Source organism: Ovis aries, chromosome 3, assembly GCF_016772045.2.
Source record: "Ovis aries strain OAR_USU_Benz2616 breed Rambouillet chromosome 3, ARS-UI_Ramb_v3.0, whole genome shotgun sequence".
NCBI lineage: Eukaryota > Metazoa > Chordata > Mammalia > Artiodactyla > Bovidae > Ovis > Ovis aries.
Window position 1 is genome coordinate 193,321,013 of NC_056056.1, and position 19,143 is coordinate 193,340,155.

The 19,143-nt window shown below is 36.5% G+C and overlaps 1 protein-coding gene across 40 annotated transcripts in view; it reads left to right on the forward strand.

Annotated features, from left to right (window-relative positions):
• The window catches only part of C2CD5 (C2 calcium dependent domain containing 5), an 87,918-nt gene extending 69,391 nt beyond the window's left edge, over nt 1–18,527 (forward strand). For 15 of the 40 annotated variants that reach the window (XM_012175207.4, XM_004006785.5, XM_060414186.1 and 12 more), the window contains 8 exons: nt 295–384; nt 869–956; nt 1,721–1,807; nt 10,748–10,798; nt 11,691–11,792; nt 13,081–13,271; nt 16,376–16,522; nt 17,229–18,527. In XM_012175207.4, coding sequence (XP_012030597.2) covers nt 295–384; nt 869–956; nt 1,721–1,807; nt 10,748–10,798; nt 11,691–11,792; nt 13,081–13,271; nt 16,376–16,522; nt 17,229–17,360 — 888 coding nt within the window. In that variant the 3' untranslated portion in view covers nt 17,361–18,527. The remainder of the gene's footprint in view (nt 1–294; nt 385–868; nt 957–1,720; nt 1,808–10,747; nt 10,799–11,690; nt 11,793–13,080; nt 13,272–16,375; nt 16,523–17,228) is intronic. The other 25 variants (XM_042247423.1, XM_012175210.4, XM_060414193.1 and 22 more) reach the window with 3 other exon arrangements.
• Nucleotides 18,528–19,143: the final 616 nt, after the last annotated feature.

The window sequence follows — 19,143 nt, forward strand, 5'->3', positions numbered from 1 at the left end:
TATTCATTTTTTAATGTTTTAAAATCTCCATTTTTTATTTTTTCAATTAATTTAATTGGAAGATAATTACTTTATAATATCGTGATGTTTTTTGCTTTATATCAACATGAATCAGCCATGGGTATACATGTGTTCCCCCGCCCCTCAACTGTATTCTTAATGAAAGAATAGACAAAACATAAATGTTTCAATCTTTTGAATTTTATTTGCCACAGTAAAATATGCATTAAAAATCATTTTTTATGGATTTTTAAATTAAAAGAAGTGATATTACTAATATTTTCTTTTGTGTAGAGCCTGTATTTTAAACTCCGGTCTATGATCCCCTGCTGCCTCTGCCATGTCAATTTTACAGTCTCCCTCCCTGAAGATGAATTAATTCAGGTAATTAAAGTTTAGTCTGTTATTAAAAAAGATTTCTTTGATCTGTTTTAATATTATACATTTGCTGTAATTGAGAAGTATGAGCTGCTTTATTTCAAAATATTTTTAAACATGTTAGTATGAGTCAGACCGTGTCTGTCCGTTTTACTTTTGTGAGCTGTAGTTATCTAAAGGTGGAATCACATGTATGTTCCAGCGTAACACCCACTGGGAGTTCTGCCTCAGTGTGACTTCTGCAGTCCCCATCCTTTAGAGAAGGTTCTTGAGCTTTTTCTGGAATACCTAGGTATAGGTGTACATGTTGGGCTTAGTTGTAGCCTGAATATCTGAGTTTATGTGCAGTTCCGGTTAAGAATCTTAACCAGTAAAAGTAAAGGCAAATTAGCCAGTTTGTATAAGTTGTTCCATGGTAGTGAGAAAGATTTGTGAGGAGATGACTTTGGGAATGCTTACTTCGCTCATCATATTGTTTCTGTGATTCTAGGTTACAGTCACAGCAGTTGCAATAACTTTTGACAAAAATCAGGCTTTACAGACTACAAAAACACATGCTGAGAAGTTATTGCAAAGAGGTAAACCTGTGGTAGATGGGAGCATGGTTCAGTGAAAAAATACATTTGTCTATTTTATATTTCAGTGAAAAAATATAGAGGATAGGTAACTAACTAAATGATATGTTTTTTGGTAAGATACTGTTACTTTTCCTGTTTTCTTTATCAGGATAACTGTATGGATAAGCATATGACTGGCTTTTTTTTGTTTCACACATGGATAGGTGGTTCACTGCTGTTTACGCAGGAAATGTGGCCTTTTTTTACATTTAGATTGTATCATTAATTCTGCAGCAGTTTAGAGGCTCTGAAAAAAAGAAACTTTCTGAAGTTTAATGACCTGCTGGCTAAATACATATCTAAAATATTTTAAGTTGAATATATTACACCTGCATAGTATTGATTAAATGTCAGATTGAGAGATGTGTTAAATGATGATGTGTTCAGATATTTATCAAAGAAAATAGACAGTAACTGGTGTAAGTATTACAGAACTGGTATAGTATCAGTACAAAAGGAGGATAGCGATAATTATTAGTGAGTGCTTATTCTTTGCAAGACATTGTGCTAAGAGGTTTATATTATCATCCTTTCTAAATCTCATCAGTCCCTCCTGGAAAGATAGCAGCCACTCTCAGTGTCTGCAGGTGAAGGTAGAAAGCAAGGAGAAAATAACCAGAATAAACTGAGTTGGGGGAAAATACATATATTATCCCAGATTCTTAATTTTTAAAAAATTAATGAGATCATTATATAGTAATTTATATTTTTTCTTGCTTCTCTAGCCTCTACAGATAATGAAGAACTTCTGCAGTTTCCCCTGGAACTCTGTTCAGATTCACTTCCTTCTCATCCTTTCCCATCAGCTAAAGGTTGGTTAAGCAAGAGAAATGCAAGCACAAATACTAGTTTCTAGATACTTTTACTTGCTTCTTGATTGTAGGTGATCTTAACTTAATTTTGAAATGGAGATTTGCTCTTCATTCCCTCATTGTATGTTTCTTCATGTTCATAAAGGGGAGAGAGGACCGTTGCTTTCACTTTAATTTCTCTAGTAATCTCATCATAACTTATTAAGGTGATTTTTCATATGATATTCTGTCCTAATACCTCAAATATATTAAAGTTTTATTTTCAGAGATTTGGATTTCCCAAAGTTAACTGTTCACGTATGTTATCTATGATATTTTTATCTGGTGAATTTTTTCTAGCAACATTCTAACCTCTTGCAGAAACTTTTAGATTTTCTTAGCCAACGAATTACTTATTTTCTTCAGAAGCCATGTGAAGAGAGGTTTTGGGCAAGGATTAGTACAAGTGAGAAAGGGATGAGCTTTCTGTCTTTCAGGTGTCTTATATTTGAGGAACATATTTTCAAATGCAAAATGATTATCCCTTAATTCAGTAGCATTAGGTCTGCCTACATCTGTACAATCTTTGGAGAAAAGTGGGAGGTAGTTTTTTCCATTTCTCTTGTGATTTCAATGTAATTGTTATAAAAATTTCAGAATTACTGTACCTTATCTTAGAGCAGTTTATACACAATAAATGTGTGTGTTTTTTCCTCAATTTTTTATTCTGAGAAATGGTGCATTCATTATTTAAAATCAAATGGTCTTTCTAATGTTTACATTTTATAATGCATATGGTTTCTACTTGTCAGTTACTTTATCTGATACCAAGTTAGTTATAATACATAATAGCTTTAAATTCACATTGTGTATATATCAGTAGAGTCTTTACTAAATCAGTTCAGAGTCTATGAAGATAAATAGATCTTGACTCATTTTGGAGCTGAAAAAGTTAAGCTACTTTCAGATTTGGAACTTTCTAACATGGTTACCATGTGGTTCTTTTTCCTTTTTGTCCAAATAAAATTCTCATTCAGAATTTCATAGAGAATTTCCTTTAAAAAAAAAAAAAGGGATAAATCCAAAGATAATCTGAGTTCAGATTTATAACTTAAATATAGCTTTTAGAACAAAAAGCAGAACAGTCTAGAATCTTTCTTGAACTGACTAGATAGAAACTTACATTTAACATAGGGTTAGTTTCAAGCTACTTTTAGTTTTCACTTAGTTTATCCTTACCCAAAAGTGGTGAGGAGGGGGCAACTAAAACCAATAATCCAATCAGCAATAAGGTTTGATTAGTTGCTAATCTATAAAAATATTTATTTGTGGAGTTGAGGTCCCTGGCAGCTCTGTTTTACCATGTTGTTAATAGCTACTGAATTCTGCAGAAGATTAAATTTAAACTCTGTAAATTAACTATGTTTATATTGATAACCTACAGTTTTGATAATAGCTTTCAAAATGTTTTCAAAGGTAATTAAAACTAATGCTTTTTGTAGTAATTAGTATATTTTGCACAAATGATACTCTGAACTGAAAAACAAAGAAGAATTTGAGTAGAATAAGTTATATCTAAACAATGCCTACAATATTTGCAGTTTATTTTAAGCAGCATGGGAAAGGGCCATACAGTGGACTCACAAAGCAAGAGACCTGGCCTTTTTCTCAGTTCTGCTCCTGATGATATCAAATGTGAGAACTGGGGCCAGGTGATCTGCAGTTAGGCCACTGACGTCTCAGTTCTTCATTTGTAAAATGTGAAAAGATGAAGATTCTCTCCTGCCTTTAAAATTCTCGGATTTTTTTGAGTTTCTTTGGTGTATGGTTCTTCAATTATTACTAAAAACATAAAAGCTAAATTATGCCTGAGGTCACACTGAGCTTCTTTGAGTTCATTTTCCAAATAGCCTCAAATCAGTTAAACCAATGATTTTTAAACTCTGTCCCTCCAAACCATAGAATTTCTTCAGAGGTGTTTTGTGGCCTTCCAAGAAGCAAGGTATCGGGGGTAGTGCTGGCTCACCTACCTCTGAACTAGAGCAGCTTTGATTCATTATGCTTTCTGTGTTGACTTTCTATGTGCTTTTGTTAGAAGGAAGGGTTTCCAAAAGTTTGAAAATCACTGAATCAGATCCTGCTGCCTTTATCATCATCGTCGTCACCGTTGTCAGCTTCATAATAATATCACATCTAATACTTATATATATATACATATGAAACTTTTAATACTAAGTACTTAACTGTAAAACCTATGTGCCTTTCTTTGAGTGTTATATTTTAAAATCATCAGTGAACACTGAAAAGTTTATCTGTGCCTTTTTTTTTAAGTCATGTATATTGTGGTTTATGTTGCATGCTTACTTATTGTCTTTGCTTCCTGACATCTCTCCAGGAGAACGTGTGCTCTGCTATATACGTTAGAAAAAGTTATTTCAAAATATTTTAGAAAATTTGAGGATAGAATGGCTTTTGAAAGGTAGGAAACATGTAATAATAGAGTGTTATATTATGAATGTAGTAGCTGAATATTTTAACATGAAGGCAGGGTTTGAATAGAGAATAAAAATATCTGGGAACAGTTAAGCTTAGCAGTTTAGAGGAAATAGGTGGGACAAAGAAAGGCAAGGGTGGGGAATAAATGTTAAAAAAAACTTTCTGCAACCAGAGGCTTAAAAATTGATGACTGATATGATAAGTAAAATAAATACATAGTTTTCATAGTTAGATCAGTTAGCTAAGCTGACTGAGATTTATCTTTTTTAATTCTGAAGACTTTGAATACTAATTTATTTTCCATGTTCTCATCACAGATGGGATGATTTATGAAAATTTTTATTTCTTTTTAGTTGACAGAGTAGTGTCAAGAGCTGTGCACAGTATGTTTATTAATACTTCCATCTTTTCACTTGTAGATAAACCTTTACTTATCTTTTTGTGTTACTGAAAATGAGTGACTCTTTGAAGAGAAGATGTTTCAATTACATGTATTCTAATTGACTGTGTAGAGTAAACCCGGGCCTGAGTTGTCCATCCGTGTTCAGTTTTTTTTTTCCCTTCCATCTTTTGTTATACTTGGTTTTGTTTCTCAAGGTAAACAAAACAGTTTTGATGTATGTCTCAAATTATGGTTGATTTGGTGTTACCTTGCTAGTTATCTTGATTTTTCTGATTTGAAATATCAAAAAGTGCTGAGCCTAAGTAATTTCTTAAAGAACATTATCAAGTGAAGGTCATCAAAATTCTTAGAATACTGTGAGGAACAAAGTTGATGTGGCATCACCATAAATTACTTTTTTTTCATATGAACCTGTGTTATAAGAAAAAAAGACAACAATAGCAAATTTTTTATGGCACTTTCATAATATTTTTCTTCTTCATTAATATCTATATGTCAATTTTTTTAATATGTCACTTCACTCTGAAATGGTTTTAAGAGAATTTAAAAATCATATATATTTTATGAAGTGAAAGTGAAAAAAGATTGAGCAAATATAGTAAAAATAGAGAATCTGAGTAAATGTAATCTGGGTAAAAGATGTATATAATTTTTTTATATAAAAGATTAGCATATTGCTTTAGTAGGTACATATTTAAAGGTCTGAACCTTGAGATATTAGATACCATATTGGGGGACTTTAAGAACTTATGTTAGACAAATGTGTGTGACTCATATACCACTATATAGATAGATAGATAGATAGATATCAAATACTTTATAAATCTAATCTATATTAGGATAATGGTTTTCATTAAAATTCTGAGAATTTAAGGCCATAAAAGGGTTTAATTAAGTCACTTCTGGTGTTTGTGTACTGTTGGGTGGAACTGTATAGAGGAAACATTTTTTTATTACTCCCCACCCCCACCATGCTTGTTTCTGCTGTCACTTGGCTTTATGCTGGGGTGGTATCCTCATGTCCAGTTGCATTAACTAGAGGCTGGGAGGAGTTCTCTTTTCACTGAGCAGTTGCTGACTAATGTGACAAACATAGGTCACATTCTGGATTTAAGTAAAAAAGAAAACTCACACCCCTCAATGCATTGTACTCCATAATTAGGTATCCACATTGGAACCTTTTTCCTTTATTTTTACAGTAGGCTATTGGAGTAGGCTTTTTGTTAAACCAAATTTGATTTTTAAATATAGCTTAATTTTTTAAACTTAAATGACTTGCTTTAAATTATTGTAAACTAGTTACTAGAAATATAAATCTATGAGAATTACAGAACTTAGCTTTTAGTTTTTCCTGCCAACTAATGGTTCTGAATTCTTACAAGTATATATAATTCTTTATATTAGCTAAAATTTTTTTATATTAACAGTTCATTGCATGTCTGTTTTTCCTCTCTATTTTTTAAGATATATTTTGTCACTGTGACCAAATGGTGGGCTTTCCTGGTAGCTCAGCAAGTAAAAGAATCTACTTGCAATGCAGGAGACCCCAGTTTGATTCCTGGCTCAGAAAGATCCCCTGGAGAAGGGATAGGCTACCCACTCCAGTATTCTTGGGCGTCCCTGGTGGCTCAGGTGGTAAAGAATCTGCCTGCCATGCGGGAAACCTGGGTTTGATCCTCGAATTGGGAAGAGCCCCTGGAGGAGGGCATGGCACCCCACTCTAGAATTCTTGCCTGGAGAAGCCCCAGGGACAGAGGAGCCTGGTGGGCTGCAGAGTTGGATGTAACTGAGACACTAAGCACACGTGACCAAGTGGTAGCAGCTGTTAAAAATGCTGCCTTTCCCTTGCTATTGGTGGCCACAGCAATCAGTAGGGCATCCTGAAAGGGGAACAATACTGAGGGGAAACAGAATGAACAGGAACTCTCTAAAGAGTGGAAAATGTGAAAACTGTACCTAAGAAGTGTGAAGGAAGCAAAGAGTTGATGAAGAGGTAGAGATAAGGAATCGTAGCTTCTTCAAAGCAGCTCGAGGGCAGTAAAAACCAGTCAGGGAACGAGGGAGTGAAAAGCAAAGAAAGTGGAATTGGGCTACTGACCAAAAACCAGGATTATTTGGGGAAAAAAGATAACAAAGGATGGTAGTGAGAGGAATGAATGATGGGGACTGAAGAAGAAAAGCAAGTGGGTTAGGATATTATACACCTTTAATTGGAAGTTTTAATGATTCAATAAGGCAACTAATTGTCTTTTGTCATATATTATATATTATCTGTGTATTGAATTTTTTTCTCCTAGTGAAATATCCAGATGAAAACAACTTACATTTTTATCCATGCCTTAATAATTTTTAACTGTAATATGTCAGTTTCATTATCAGACCACCAATATTTGAAGACCATTAGGGTCCAGGTATATACTGAATGTTTACATACATCATTTGTCTCACTCGGTCATTAAGCCAGATCAGTGCATTATAGACTGATGGAAATGCCTAAAGGAACATAAAACCAAATTTTGATCATCATAGTTTAAAACTGAGCATGTTTAAATAGGAAAATAAAGCATTATGATTTAGAGACTCCAGATTGCACATAGTTTTATCTGCCGGAGAATCTTTTCAGAGTTTGCAGGAATTTTTTCAGTTTTAATAACTTCCTTAGGGTGACAGGAAAAGAATGTCTCAAAGACTTTTTTAATTATTCAGAGCAAAGATGATCTATCAATTTTAATGATAGAAAGTAAATTGTCCAAAGAGTAGTTAGTGTAAGACTTTATCATGGCTAGCACATCCCTTTGTCGTTGGTATGACAGATTGTTTAGGAGAATGGAGGCATCTCAACCTTTAGAAGCACTGGCAGGTGTATAATTGAAGGAGGAAGAATTCTTGCTAGATTTTCTTTCTGTTTTTCATCTGTATGCTCATTTCCACTAAACCACTTTAATCTAGATTAATCCCCCTCCCCACTCTGCTAAGGCCTGTTAAAAGTCACTCGAGTATACTAAGAAAATAGTTCTATATGTTCTGTTTGCCTTGTTAACTTTCCAGCATTGTTTTTTTTGAGGGATTATCACTATCACTTAGTAGATTTTTTGAACAGCAAAATTGTATTCAGTGGGCAAGGAAATGGTAAGAGAACTGGGTTGCTGTGTGGCTTGATTTAAACTCTCTTTGCAGCTTCAGTGGGGACCTGGCATATGAAACGTTTGTCTCAAAGTCTTCCACAGAGATGTACAAATGGCCAGAACTGAGCATTGGCTCCCCAGCAAAGCCTCAAGGACATTTAAAAAGATTTCTACTTCTGAGTATGAAATCTGTTGCCTTTTTTTAGTACTGGCTTAGAGATTGCATGGGGCTTTCCCGGTGGTTCAGCAGTAGAGAATCTGCCTGCAGTGCAGGGAACAGGAGATGCAGGTTCGACCCCTTGGTGGGGAAGATCCCTGAGGAGGAAATGGCAACCTACTGCAGTTTTCTTGCCTTAGAGAATCCTGTGGACAGAGGAGCCTGGTGGGCTACAGTTCATGGGGTCACAGAGAGTCAGACACAATTGAGCATGTATACACTAGAGATTGCAGAGGGCTTCCCCAGTAACTCAGACGGTAAAGCATCCGCCTGCAACACAGGAGACCCGAGTTCGATCCCTGGGTCGGGAAGATCCCCTGGAGAAGGAAATAGCAATCCATTCCAGTATCCTTGCCTAGAAAATCCCATGGACAGAAGAGCCTGGTAGGCTGTACAGTCCATGGGGTCACAAAGAGTCAGACACTACTGAGCAACTAACACACACACAACCGGAATTTCTGCTTTGTCAGTGAGCCCGACAGCTAATGTCTATGCTACCTTCTCTTTTGAAAAAGGCTGTTACCTGGGAAGCCAAACAGTAATTAGAAGGGGCAGAGAGCCTGAGGTCAATAGATGTTTGAGGTGTTTAGACCAGTCCAAAGTGCTGAAGTCCACAGGACTATCTTCTCTTGGGCCTTTTCTCTGATAGAAAAAATGGGCATCCAGGCAAACATGGCAGAAGGTGAACCTGCTCTCCTCCAGTGAGGTCAGAAGTCTCCCGACTCATTCTTTCCCTCTACATCTCCAATTGAAGAACTGTGTTCTTTTCAGATTTTAATTCAGACACATTCACATTTGAGGGCTGGGAATAAATATTTTTCCTCTCTTGTTTCTCCTCCACCTTTTGTAAAATTTTGGGCAAAGTAGTAAGTGTAGTAAGTGTACATGATAAAAAATTCAAATCCTACAAAAAGACCACATTGTCCAAAATAAAGCTCCCTTCTCCCTTCATTTTCCTTCCCAAGAGGCAAGTGCTCTTAATAGCTATATTGTCTCTCTTTGCAAAGATGTTCTATTTATCCTTTAAAAAAAAAAAAAAAAACACCACAGATATACCTTTACTTTTTAACACGACATATTTGAAGATGGGAGCAGATAGATTCTACATGTATAAGCTCTCTTTGTGGACATTTCATATACAGTTGCTACCAGGGAGTTCCATACTGCCAAGATAATATGAAGGTATAGAGGATAATTTTAGTCATTTTCTTGTTTTCTTTTAGCTTCCCCTCCCTTCTTCCCATCCCCACACAATAAAACTAGGGTCTCTAATGCTGACTGTATTTTCAGTGAGGCTGTGCTGCCCAGGACCTCTGGGAGTCCTGGAACTCCCCTGGGATATGTGAGCCTGGGGTGGGCCACTTACTTTCCCAGCTTGTGCATTGGATCAGCTGTTGCTAGAAATTGAGTGTCAGTTCTGTTTAGTCTTCCTGCTGTAGGTCCTGTCTCCTCCTGGGCTTCCAGTACCCCTCAGGATTCTGAGGACACAGGAGGACACTCCCTTGAAAACTTCACGATGGTCAGGGCACACCCAGTGTAATCCCCCCACAAGTCTTTTTGTGAACTTCTCCTCGTGATCCCTTTTATTGACAGCTGTGTATCGTAAGAGGAATGTTGATCACTGTACTCTCTCCAGTATTAGCTCGTGGTCACTAGCCTTAGGAAAAAGGAGGTGGAGTGGGGACGGGAGATATGTCATTGCCCCCCAGTTGGCAGAAACATTCTGTATAAATCTGATTTTTGAAAATTACAACTTATACAAATTCAAGAATATTACCCCCCAAATCACCATATGACACAGAGACAAAAATATTATATATTTACTTATTTACTTAGTTTATAATTTTTTTAAAAATGGCTGACCAAATTATTCTTAGTGTTTTTATGAGTTATTTCCATCTTGGCAACACTATATCCTCAGTTATGAGATTCTTAGAAATAGAAATTCAAATATGCTAGTGTGGGTAGAGCCTGAAAATTAGAAATAGATGATGAAGATTTTTTTTTAATGTAGTGCTGTTTGAATTTGTACAGTTCCTTAAATATCTGTGATAAAAATATAAACTTTCAGGAAGAATTCAAGATGTTGCTTGTGTGAGCTTACTAGAAAGGAGGTTATAGTTTGGGATTCCTAGTTATTTCTGTGAAAAGTAGTCACCTTTTAGTTCCATAAAGTCATGATAGTTTCAGAGGAAGCTGTTGAAAGGGAAAGCTTTGAATGAGGGCATTGGTGGTAAGGTGGGTGGGGCGGGGCTCATGTATGGTGTGCGTTTATCTGTGAGACGCAGGTCACCGCTTTGTCTGTAGCTCTTAATCTTACTGGCTTTCCCCCCCCACACATTTACCTTCCCGCTTCATTTCAGATTTTCTTCCCAGTACATTGACCCTTTTCTCTGTTCAGATTTCCCACATTCTGCTTCCCTCCCACTAACATTTGTTACTGTGTGGATATTTTCTAACATGTAGAGTTTCTGGAACTTTCTTTGTGTTATAATAACAAGTAATCTTTCTTGACATGGTGTTTATTAACCGAGCTAGTTTTCATATATCAATAGAAACTGCCATTTTAAACCTAGGTACTTTGATTTGGTTTGCTTTTATAATGAGGCCATAAAAATTTTCTCCTATTCATCTGGTTTTTAGAGAGTATTAACCAAGAGCAAAGAGATACTGGCTTGTACTTAGCATCCAAGCTAATGTTGTTCATATTGTCTTACTAGAACACCTGGAGAGTGCAAGTTCTAACTCAGGTATACCAGCTGCACAGAGAGGTGAGTTTGTCTAATTAAGCAAATAGTCACCAAAGGTGTGAAATTCTAGCGTGGTGGAGCATAAGCATACAGACATTGAAGAAATGCACTGGACAATGGAATAGACACCAAAATGTGGCTTTATTGTAGTTAGATTGTGTAATTCAAATATTATTTATGCCATCTAGCATTTTAATAGTGTCCCAGTTTCTAAAGATAAGACTTCAGCTTTTAATATTATTTTTTAGCTCAACAGTAGTAAAAGATACTCTTTTGAAAAGAACTTGTTGGGCTCACACTTGATCCTCACTCCATGTTAATAGAAGCTTTGTTGCCAAAATCAGATGTGGAAATAGGATATTGATAAAAATGACCCTTTGGCTTCCTTGTTACTACTGGTAGAAAGAAGATATTTTGCAAAAGATAAGTTAACTAGTGATTTTTTTTTTCATGTATCCTTTAACATTTGATTCTCATTTATTTATTTATTCATTTTTTTTTAAGTTTCAGAGCAAAAATAGGTCAAGGAATTATTCACTAAGTTCTGATTGTAAATTAAAGTCCTAAGTATAAACAGCTAAAACAGTGTAAAATAAAAACAAAGGAAAGGAAGTTAGTTAAAACGCAGCACGTGACCCTTTCCTTGATCTTGGTAGACCCGCTTCTGTTCCCTCCAAGAGACCACACAGCTCTGACATCACCAGAGATGCTCAGCCAACCGACAAGTTGGTTTTGGACAAATCAGTGTCTAAAGCTTGATTCTTTACTATCTCTCTCACCTGACTTGAAAAGGACCACCTTTCCCCCTAAGTTACAGTTAAATTACATCATCGAGAGGAGTGTTGTGACGAGTAAGAGACGTCATCCATATTTTTTCTTTGTTTTTTCTTTTGTTTTCTGTCTGTGTTTTCAGCAACGTCAGTTGATTACAGTTCCTTTGCAGACAGATGCAGCAGCTGGATAGAGCTCATTAAACTGAAAGCTCAGACCATAAGGCGCGGATCAATTAAGACAAGTAGGCGGATGTTTCTACCACGTTGTGATTTGAGAAGCATATCCTTGATTTCCCAGTGGTGAAGGCTGGCCCTGACTACTCAGTAATAACATTGCCAATCAATCATGTGTTGGAGTGTGAAAGCTGCAGATGCTAACCGTCATTTAGCAAAAGCTTTTGAAGGGCCTTTAGATGTTTAAATTGCAGCTGCAGGGTTGTGTTTTTAGGATTTTATTTTGGTGAAGGTATTCTTAGACGTGTATAAATAGATATTAGGTCACATAGTGGAAGGAAATAAATGAGCTTTTATTGAAGAGACTCGGTGGTATATGGTATCCGTCAGATGACTAAGAGTAATGTCTAGAGTGAGAACAGAAGGTATCTCCAGAGAGAAAGTGGCCAGCTCTTATCTCACTGCTAGACTCAGCAGCAGGACTAAGATTTTTTTTTTTTTTAAATCTATACTCCATGTGTTTTAGTAGACTTTGAGGTAAATGTATTTGAGTGGAAGAGTTGACATTAAAGGGAAGGAACTGTATTTAGGGGGAAGCCCACAGGCTATGGAATCAACCAGGTCTGGTTTTGAATCCTAAAAGTGCCATTTTAATGCCTGTGTGACCTTGGCAAGTTATTTAAGTTTTGTGAGCCTCAGTTACCTCATGCGTTATATGGGGATGATAACACCTATGTCGCTGCATTGTGAGAATTATAGACACACACACGTGTGTGTTTGGTTCATGGTAGTTATTTGATAAGCAGTAGGTATTTGTTATTTTATGAACAATTAACTTTTAGACAGCCAAGGTCATTTGTTAAATTTTTTAAATTACAACTTTGATTGAGAAGGTTTGGGAAAAAAACCTGCTACAACTAGTTAAGATAAGGTTTATCTACAAGTTGACAATGATGAAGTCGTCTGAAAAAAAGATGGAAAACACTGCCCTGGGAAATGGAACAACTTTCACACTCTCGTAATAATTTGTTCCTACAGCAGATTTTTTAATGCTCTACCGCTTTTTCTTTGTCTTCACTTTATAACGATCACTGTGTGTGTAGCTACACCGCATCAACATTTTCTTTTGCAGGAATGCCATTTTTCTTCCCAAAGATTCCATTCCAGCATTTCCGCTTACGTTTTTCTTTCTCTCTCTTTGTAATTGCATGCAGTGCATGGTAATTTCTTTTCTTTCATGACATGGCTTAGCCTCACAGACAGCTGAATGTTGTCACCACTTATTTGGAAACACTAGGGAATCATTGAGTCACCAACTTGTGATCTTGATGCTTTCTCTTCTCTTTCCAATTTTAGCAGTGACAGTTGAAAAAGCAAGTCCAATGGGTGAAGGAAACTTCCGGAATCGTTCTGCTCCACCTTGTGCAAATTCTACCGTTGGGGTTGTTAAGATGACACCTCTTTCTTTCATTCCTGGAGCAAAAATAACAAAATATCTTGGTATAATTAACATGTTTTTTATTCGGGAAACCACTTCTCTACGTGAGGTAACTTTATAGTTGTTATTTCATTGTGTTTGTGAATTTTTGGTGGTTGAAAGTATTAGTATCAAAACCAGACATGTTTCAAATTGTTTGGTTTTTTTTTGCCAAAAGTAACACACACACGCACACGCACACGCACACTTTTTTCCATAGCCTGTCTGGATTGGCTGTAGATGAGGCTCAGATGGTAAAAGTGTCTGCCAGCAATGTGGGAGACCCGGGTTCGATTCCTGGGTCGGGAATATGCCCTGGAGAAGGAAATGGCAACCCCACTCTAATATTCTTGCCTGGAAAATCCCATGGACAGAGGAGCCTGGTAGGCTATAGTCCATGGGGTTGCAAAGAGTTGGACGTGACTGAGCGACTTCACTTTCGCTTTCAGTATTATCACAAGAGTTGTGTTGGGTTTAAATTCATTTGTTATTAGAAGTTACAGATCCTTATCAGATGGTAAATTTAAAAAAAAATAAATGTATCCATGTTTGATAGAGGTTTAAAACAGCCCTGAGCTTAGTTTCTCTGTAGGTATTTGCCTGAGATGGATTTAAATGGCAATTTTTAAGAGTCCACATTAAGAAATAGTAGGGGACTGTATCCTGAATGGATGTCTTTGGAGATTTTTTTTATATCATTTGGTTCTGTCGTTTTCTCCTGACAAAGAAGGAGGCTGCTTGTTTTCTCCTCTAGCCATCAGTGTTACTTGTTCAAGTGCCTACCTCACAATGGGTATCATTAAACTTTAATTTGTTTTTTAAGTAACAGCAGTTATAATCTCTTGCTTGGTGAGGTCAGAATTAAGAATCAGAGTCAGCCTATTATATCTTGCATTACAGAGGAATTTAAACTCAGGAAAAGATGATATTTCTATTTGTCTTATGTTTCTTGAGCAGGGCTGCTAAGCAAATTAATATAGTGAGTAGGGAAAATTTTTAATTATTTAAGTGTGAAACCCAATAAACTCTTCAAAATTGACTTTAGCAGAAGTTCGTATTTTTTTAAAGTGTGTTAATTATAAACACAACTTAATTGTGTTTTTTTCCCCCCGTTGTTTCACCAGCAGTGTTTCTATGCCTTCTTGGAAATAGCAGCCTGCTTACTAACCTCAGCCTCACCCTCCTGCACCTAGCATAGTGCCTGGTGCAGAGGAACCACAAGCCGTTTTTGTGTAAATGAGGGAGTGAATTCTGACAGATTAATTAATTAGATAAATGTTTCCTTTAAGAAAAATTATTTTTGTAATCATATTCTAATTGTGTTGAGATGGAAAAGAAACTATCTCAAGATATTCTAAAAAACCTTTTAATGTAGAATTAAAATGGGCAACACTTTTAGATCCATTGAGGTTTGACAAAGAAATCTGGGTTTGAGAAGCTGTCATAGATTGGTGAATTAACCTTTTCCAGTTGCACATGGATATTATACTGTCAAATCCATAAAATTTTCTTTCCAAAGTGTCTTTTCAACTGCTGAAGCAACCATACCCTGAAATGTTGCTTCACAGATTTCCTTTCAACAGAGATTTATAATACCAGCTATAATGTAGTTAATAGTATAATATGTAGTATATGCATGCATGTGGGCTAAGTTGCTTCAGTTGTGTCTGGCTGTTTGCAGCCCCATGACTGTAGCCCACCAGGCGTCTCTGAAGATGAGACTCTCAAGGAAAGAATACTGGAGTGGGTTGCCATACTCTACAGGGGATCTTCCTGACCCAGGGATTGAACCCACGTCTCTTATGACTCCTGCCTTGGCAGGTGGGTTCTTGACCACTAGTACTACCTGAGAAGCCTGTACATAGTTTAATACCTGAAATCTGTTCATTCCTTGTTATTTGCTTTCAGTTATGTAATATTAGAATTTACCCCTGTAGTGTCTGTTACTCTAAAATTTTTTGACTTGATATGTAAGAGGAAAACTGATTAAAGCAGAAGAGAAGACTGTCCTGGACTGTGATTGAGTCAGAGGCAGGCTTGAAGCAACTCCTTTAATTCCTTAATTTCAAACTTTATGTAGGAGCCTGTAGCTTTTCAGAAAGATGTGACCTAGACAAATGCTTTTTCTAACAGTGTATTAAATTTTGCCCTTCCAATTTAAAGTTGGAAATTTCTTCCTAGACTGTAAAAAACCTTCAGTAAAATTTGTGGAAAATTTAGATTGTAAAGCATTTTGAGCTATCAGCTGGCCTTTGGTTTCTGTCTTGTTTGGCTTTGAACACTGCAAAAGTTCCCCAAACTGTTGGGTTTCTTTCCATGACAAATATGTGCAGATCACTGGGCACAGGCGCCTGTTGAAATAGGTGTTAGTGTATATGGCTGTGAGCATGGCAGATGCAGCCCCTGGCATGGTGGGATTTAGTGGACAGTAAATAATCATCATGTGGTGAGAACATGGCTCTTAGTAATATAAGTCATATAAAGAAATACAACAAGGCTCTTGGAGAATGTTAACAGGAGAACGTAATTTAGGTCTGATAGGGTAGGTTGCTCTGAAGAAGTCACATGTAAACCAAGACCTGAAGAATTGAGTACGAGTTACCCTGGTGGAAAATCAGGTGTGGACCCTTCATGTACAATGACCCCGAGGCTGGAAAAGGTGTCAGACCTTCAAGAAACTGAAAAAGACGAGTGCGACTTGGAACATGGTTCATTTTCAAAGTGGGAGATATGGATAGCAGGGACGTCTCATTGTTTATATTTACCATCAATTTATTTGAATGATGACAGGAACAGTTTCATGGAGGGAGGTGTTGACAGTGGAGGAACAGTTAGAACTCTTGCTCTGCCATCTGTCCACTAGCTCTGTGTTCCACCTTCATCCTGGGCATGTCACATGAGCTTCAGTTTCATCATCTCTAAAATCAAGATGGTAATCCCTGTTGGGATTATGACACAATTTAGTGACTGAACACCAACAATAATCCCTGTTGTAGACATGCGTTAAGTAAAGGTTTTTTCATTCATGCAACAAATCCGCATGGTGAAGGAAATTAAAAGGACCATCCATTATAGTAAGATCACTTAAACTGTTTTAATATATATTCTTTGATGTTTTATGTATGTTCATTTAGACAGGTATATAGTTTGGTTTTCTTGTGCATTATCCTTTAGGAAGGTGGAGTCAGTGGCTTTCTCCATGCTTTTATTGCTGAAGTGTTTGCCATGGTGCGCGCACATGTGGCTGCGCTGGGAGGGAATGCTGTTGTCTCCTACATAATGAAGCAGTGTGTCTTCATGGAGAATCCAAACAAAAACCAGGTGAGGTGGAGTTAAAAACCTGATGGGGAGACCCTACAAATTTACCCTATGGGCTTTTCACCTCCCACCCACCTCCAAAAAAGAGAATTGCTCCTCAGAGCTCTTTGATTCCAGAGGCTTAAAACATGTTTTAGTAAATATATTGGTAACTGTGGTCATACATAGGTCAGGTGCTGTTTTCATATCCCCAGTGACTAGTAATTAGTCTGAAATACCTCTGGAAGTTTTGCTCCTAAATTACTTTTCCCACCACCTTCTTGGGGGGGTCCTTTGGGATCCCCTGATGGCTAATGGAGGACAGTTAAAGATGCCCTCTAGTTTGAGTTGTGATGCTGTCCACTTCTGACTGCTCTGCTGGTGAAGAGTACGTCCTGATGGGGCCACACTGTTAATTCTAATAAGTAATATAATTCTGTTAATGAGGATATGGGAGTGTTGCTTAGGTTAAATTTTAGAATAGATTTCTCTTATCAGCTTTGTTAACATAATAATTCACTTACAACTGTTAAAGATAGTCCTTTAAAAAATTAAATAACTATATTAATGAGTTTTTTTTGTTTCCTTTCCTATGCATTGCCTTCTTATCCTTTGCTCATTTTTTTCTTGGACTGTATGCTTGTTTCTGCTCTACAGTGCTGCCCCAGCATAACGGGAGAGTATGAGCGTGTTACTGAAATGTGACTGAAATGTCCTGTTATTCTTTTAGGCACAGTGTCTTATAAACGTCAGTGGTGATGCAGTGGTTTTTGTTCGTGAATCTGAGTTAGAAGTGGTGTCTACTCAGCAGCCTGCTGCCAGTTGCCAGCCCTCATGTACTGGAGGAGAAGTCACAACCTGAAGTCAGTTAGAAAGAAAGAGCTCAACTAAATGACATTCATCAGTTTCCTTTGTCATTCATTTATCATACTAGACGTAAAAAATGAACTTAATATGAGAGAATTAAGAAAGAATTGATCCCATATGAGAATGTTTGATTTGAATGGAATCACCTTGGAGGCATGAGAATTTTCAAATCTTGACTTTTTTTTTTTTTTATCAAGGCTAGACAGAGAGGCCTTATGGAGGCTTGACTCCCCAGGAAGTTCAGATAAATTTCTCTGAGAACTGTAGCAAAGATGCAAGCTATTTATAATTTATGTTGATTTTAATAAAATCATAATTTAAATTATCAGGAAATTAGGCTAGCTATCCTGGTGTAATTTATAAAAATTAAATAAGAAATTAACATTGTTAATAAGTAATCTGATTTGAGGAATGTATGGGGAAAATGTCAAGTTTTCAGAAAACTGAGTTTATTAATGTGTTATTTTGATGAGGAATTTGGTAACAGCTGGAAGGGAAAAGTGCTTTAGCCATCTTTGAAAAAGATGTTAAACTTCTGTGATTTGTATCTTAATTGCTGCAAAAGTAAAATCTGTTTATCAGAGCCAGTGTCCTTTCATTGGAAGCTTAATAATATCTCTAAGGAAGGAGGAAAAAATTACTATATACTTCATTTTTACCCAAGTTTCTATTTGTGTTTAATTTTTTTGGAAGGGGCTTGGCTTCAACTGGGAAGAACAGGCCAATGAGTTTTGTTGAAGTAGTTAAAATATAATTGATCTAGTTGGAACATAAAATTATTTTCTAATAAAATCATACTGAACCCTTACCAAATAAACAGAATTTTAGTACTATCTTATTAGGGGTTTGGGGTGGTGAGGTAGACTGTATTTGGCATAGAATTTGGAAATGTAACTTGAATGTAAATATGCTGCAGAATGTTGAATGTATAGATAGAAATACTTTTTTTTGTCAATGCCAAATACCTATTACAGATGAACCTTTAAAAGTACATTCCTCCTTTGGACAATAAAATTTCTTTTTAAAACTCATGATTTTGCTCTTCCAGGATAACAGCTGCCCTAAAGATTAAGAGTCATTTCCTTGTTATCACAGGTGTCAATATTTTTCTGTATTTTGTTTATAATTTTATTTTTTAAATAAAAGATTTTATAAACTGGAATATTCCTAAATCTGGGTTTTTTTGCCTTTTTGTAGTATTGTCAGTAGTCAGAAATCACTTTCCATATGATCATCTTCATTTCTTTAGTCAACAGTCATCTGTTGTGTGTCTGTTCTTCATGTGGAGGGGAAATGCATGTGTAATTGTGCCTTTTCATTGTTGTTGGTAGGAAACCTGCACTGTTAAGTGGGAAAATGTGTGTAGCTTGGGATGAAGGTGGCTTCCCCAAGAGCTCATACTGGAGCTCATTCTGGAACAATAGGTACTTGGAGTTGACTGACTTGTTCATAGTTTTATCCATCCATACAATAGCTATTTTGTGATTCCTGAGTATGTGTCTGAGTTCTTTCTTGGCAGGGTCTTAATAATGTAACGCAGTGGCTTAGTACCTGTTTTGTGTCATATCCTGTGCATATTGTTGTTCAGTCACTAAGTCGTGTTTAACTGTCTGCGACCCCATGGACTGCAGCATGCCTGGCTCCTATCCTCCACTACATTCTGGAGTTTGCTCAAATTCATGTCAGCTGAAACAGTGATGCTATTTGCTAGCTGTCTCATCCTCTGCTGTCCCCTTGTCTTTTTGCCTTCAATTTTCCCTAGCATCAGAGTCTTTTCC